Genomic DNA, 4,055 nt, shown 5'->3' with positions numbered 1-4,055 from the left:
AACTTGAAATATGTTATTTATTTATTTATAGTTGTATAGAAGTTCAAATAAATATTTTTATTTATTTATTTTTCTAATTTTTATGATATTTGTTAGAAAAAAAATTGTTTGTGTACACATTTAATCTCTCTCACTGATAAGATGCTCTAGGATTAATTTAATCAACTTTTGATTCGATTAATATATATTATCGTAATCTTTTACGTATGGAACTTTCCTACTACAGAGTTTGAAGACGTTAACAATTAGAAACACGTTTATTGTATTTTAATCTAAATCACAGCTTCCAGCTAAAAATATCAACTGATTTCCATTATCCTTACTATAAAATGTTTATCTAATAGTATAATAATCATAGAACGGGTTTCCTACTTTATTGGATACTAAGAATATACAGGATGTGCTATAACTGATCGTAGAAAATGAAATATGTAGTGGATTCTACAGGTGAAGATGTGACTTCTTTCTTTTTGTGAACATATGTCCTGAAAAATATCCTTTCTAAGTTACAGCCCTTTAAAGTTTTCACAAATGAACCACTAACAAACTTAAATGTCAATCATAAACCAGCAGAGAGAGAGAGCGAGAGAACGCGAGAAATAAACATTGACATATTTTTATCAAGTATGGATAAAGTTAAGCAACTTTCAAATGAAATAGATCTAAAATCTTATTGCAAGTTATACAGGGTGTTTGTTATCTTATAAATAAAAAATATTGTAGGTAACAGCCTCAGTATATTAACCTCAAATATGTACGACCTAAAAATATTTTTGGTTTGCAGTATAATACACGCCATATATAACTTATTTAAAAATGATTCAAATCAGTTATAGTTACGGTCTCTAAAAACTAGTCTACATGAATTCAAATACATTTGACTTATTTTGAAAATATTACCACCAAAATTCATTAAAGAAAATTAAAAGAGTAGGGTCATTAAGTGAGGCCCAATTGAAAAAAATTCATGATTTTTATAGCTTGGGGCCAAACAAACATAATTCAATCGATTTTAGCCCAAACGGACCCATTCCGCACCATCTAACATATTATCCTACATACCTCCACATAACCAACCCACATTCAACTACTACTACACGACAGGTAGTAATGACACAAGAATGTCTTCTTACACATACCTAATGCCAGACAAGCAATATTCCGTTAATTCCTCATAATTCTAATCACGTCCAACTATTGTGACAGGCAGAAAAGTCAGAAAATTCAAACTGAAGCTCAGATAAACACAAACTCGGACAGACAAGCTCAACCTGAGTAACAGACTGGTAGAGTGTAATTTAACCATGGCCAGTAAAACTCAATATATCTGACAGACAAACTAAATCTGAATCTCGGACAAGGAAACTCTAACTAAGGCTCAGACATGAAATTTAAGTATATCTCAAACAGAAGTTCAGGCTGCCAAAACCAGGCCAAAGCACCGACAGCAAACTCAAACTGATGTTCAGACATGGCAGCTCAAACTTTATCAGAAGCTCTAGCTGGTGAAGTAAAGCTGAAGTGCCGTCAGGCAAACACAAACTTTGGGCCAAAATCAACTGAATACCTATTTCTTGTCTAGGGATGTGCAGAGTTACTTTTGTGACATCATTTGTCATAACAGTTGAACATGGTAGGGGAAGGTGGGTTGGATTCGTTTAGAACAAAGGAAGTGAATATTGCTTAACTGGCTGTAGGGATCTGTAAAAAGTCATTTTTCTGCCATTACTTCATGTCATAGTAGTTGAATTTGGGTCGGTTATTGGGGGGTATGTAGGACAGTGGATGGTGGGAGGACCCACCGTTTGGATTAAAATCGTTTCAATTTGTTTGTTTTGTCCCAAGCTGTAAAAATTATGTATCTTTTTTATTTTTCTAATTGGGCGGGAAAACCGCGATTAATGACTCTCCTCCTTCATCGTTCTGTATTTAAAGTACGATGGATTTTCGAGTTGTTATGCCGTGGATTGTGTATCTGGTCGCCTTCCAATTCATTAGCCTTTGGAATCTTTGACCTGCCCTTGTTGTTCTTGAGTTGGGCTTTGTTGGAGCGGGACCCACTATTAGAACCCCTAGGTCCGCATTGATGCTCATTTTCGTTCTTATTAGGTCTAGGGACGCTACGGACGGAACCGTTCAAGCAATGGTAACGTTCTGAGACGTCCTGTAAGTGGTCGCATCCAGTCCTTCCAAACGTTTTCTCTCTGTATCTTAAAAACAAAGGACGATGTATTTATAATGCTCTAGAATTATACAATATTCTGAAACAATGCGTAAAGGATTATATAGAACATAAAAACATATATACCTATTTACATTTTTAACTTCTCTGGTTTATTGAACTTAAATTTCTCTGCATAAGAAGAAAGCAAGAAAAATGTAGACATAACTGATTTAAAACTGTTTTATTTTTTAGTAATTTTACGTATTTATTCCAAAAACGTCTTTATCTCTATCACGTTCCTATTACCTATTAATCCTTTTCATTTATAGCTAGTGACATCATACTGTTTCATATTAAAGCTTTAGTGAACAAAATACTCAGGAACCCATATTATATTTTCTGATTGGAATGACAAATGCAGCAATTTAAATAAAATCGCATTGACAATACTTTCGATTTATAAATATTAAAAAGACATGTTACGTAGTGTTTCTAGTTCTTGTGTGTGAATAACTAGCTAGTACAGTTAAAATGAGTAGAAAGGATCGTAGTGTCTACAGTAATTGAAACAAGCACTATTAGTGACTAAATAGCAGTATTAAACGGTTTATAAATTACTTAATGTCGAAATGAAAATATATGACATTTTGTATGTACAAGTATGTTTCAAAATAAATGCGAATAACTTCAGAATCCGCCTTACCAGTCAATTTTAAGAGGAAAACTTTATACAGGATGATCCTAAATTGTCTTCCGATATTTTCAGAACAGATACTGTACCAATGAATAAGTGTACCCTTTTTATAATTTTTTTTTTCGAATTTTGTATCCATTTAAATATTCCGTGATAGATATCCATATTTGTGCTATATCTTAAAAGACTTTCGAAATATTTTATTCATCTCCCTCTTACACTAGAGCGTGTGGACACTAATTTAGGTATTATTCAAATTCCACATGTTGTTTAAAGGGTATATTACAATGGGTGATTGCCACTGCTTCGTCCTCAATGTTTTTATTTCCACCCCATTTTTCCAATTTTAGAAAAATATTGTTCTTTGGACTTATAGAAACAAAAATAAGGTACCTTATTTAATTTTGATACATCGAACCGTTTTCGAGAAATTTAAGTTTACATACGAGGATACATTTATAGCACAATAAAAAACTCTTCAACATCGTCTGCGTATTTTTTGAAATGTCAAACATTTCGAACAATTTCCGTAAAACAAGGAAGTTCTTTATGTTATTTAAAAATAAGATAAAATTTTCGATATATATTTTTCAGTTTTCACATAATCAAGACAACTATTTATAATTAAACGTTTTCTAAGCGATAACACAAAGTACTTGTTTTATGAAAATTGTCAGAAATATGAGATATTTCAAAGCATATCCATTTAATGTTATAGAATTTTACAAATGAACCTCTCACATAATTATTTGAATTTCTCGAAAACGATTTGATTTATTGAGAATAAACAAGTGCACCTTTTTTCTAGAGATTAACTTAAGAGGGGAATAAAGGTATTTTCTGAAAACAGACCTTCACCCAAGCATAGTCTTTTCAAAAACTACACTATTTTCTGAGAAAATTATATGTGGCCTATATAGATAAGGTATTGAGCTAGGAGTTGACATATTTTTTATTGCAAAATAATTTGTATTATTGAAATTATGGATAAATAAAGTATAATAACAAATTGAAATTTTATGTCATAGATCTTTATTATAATTTTACATCTCCTTCGTACAGATTTGAGGAACTGACCTGCAAAATATTAGACTAAATTATGCAGTATTACCAGCAATGTCTAGATTTTTGTGAAATTATTTCTTTGGTAGCCATTTATTTAAATGTCATTAGTAGAGATACGCACCAAAGAGAACA

General features: G+C 31.6%; 1 protein-coding gene across 1 annotated transcript in view; it reads left to right on the top strand.

Annotated features, from left to right (window-relative positions):
* Positions 1–1,471: 1,471 nt before the first annotated feature.
* Positions 1,472–4,055, top strand: part of LOC108903357 (cuticle protein 19-like) — a 9,317-nt gene continuing 6,733 nt past the window's right edge. The window contains exon 1 of the mRNA XM_018705502.1: positions 1,472–1,510. Within this exon, the coding sequence (XP_018561018.1) occupies positions 1,472–1,510 (39 nt within the window). The remainder of the gene's footprint in view (positions 1,511–4,055) is intronic.

This window comes from Anoplophora glabripennis, unplaced genomic scaffold (assembly GCF_000390285.2).
Source record: "Anoplophora glabripennis isolate ALB-LARVAE unplaced genomic scaffold, Agla_2.0 scaffold75, whole genome shotgun sequence".
Taxonomy (NCBI): Eukaryota; Metazoa; Arthropoda; class Insecta; order Coleoptera; family Cerambycidae; genus Anoplophora; species Anoplophora glabripennis.
This window is presented reverse-complemented; position numbering and strand designations above follow the sequence as displayed.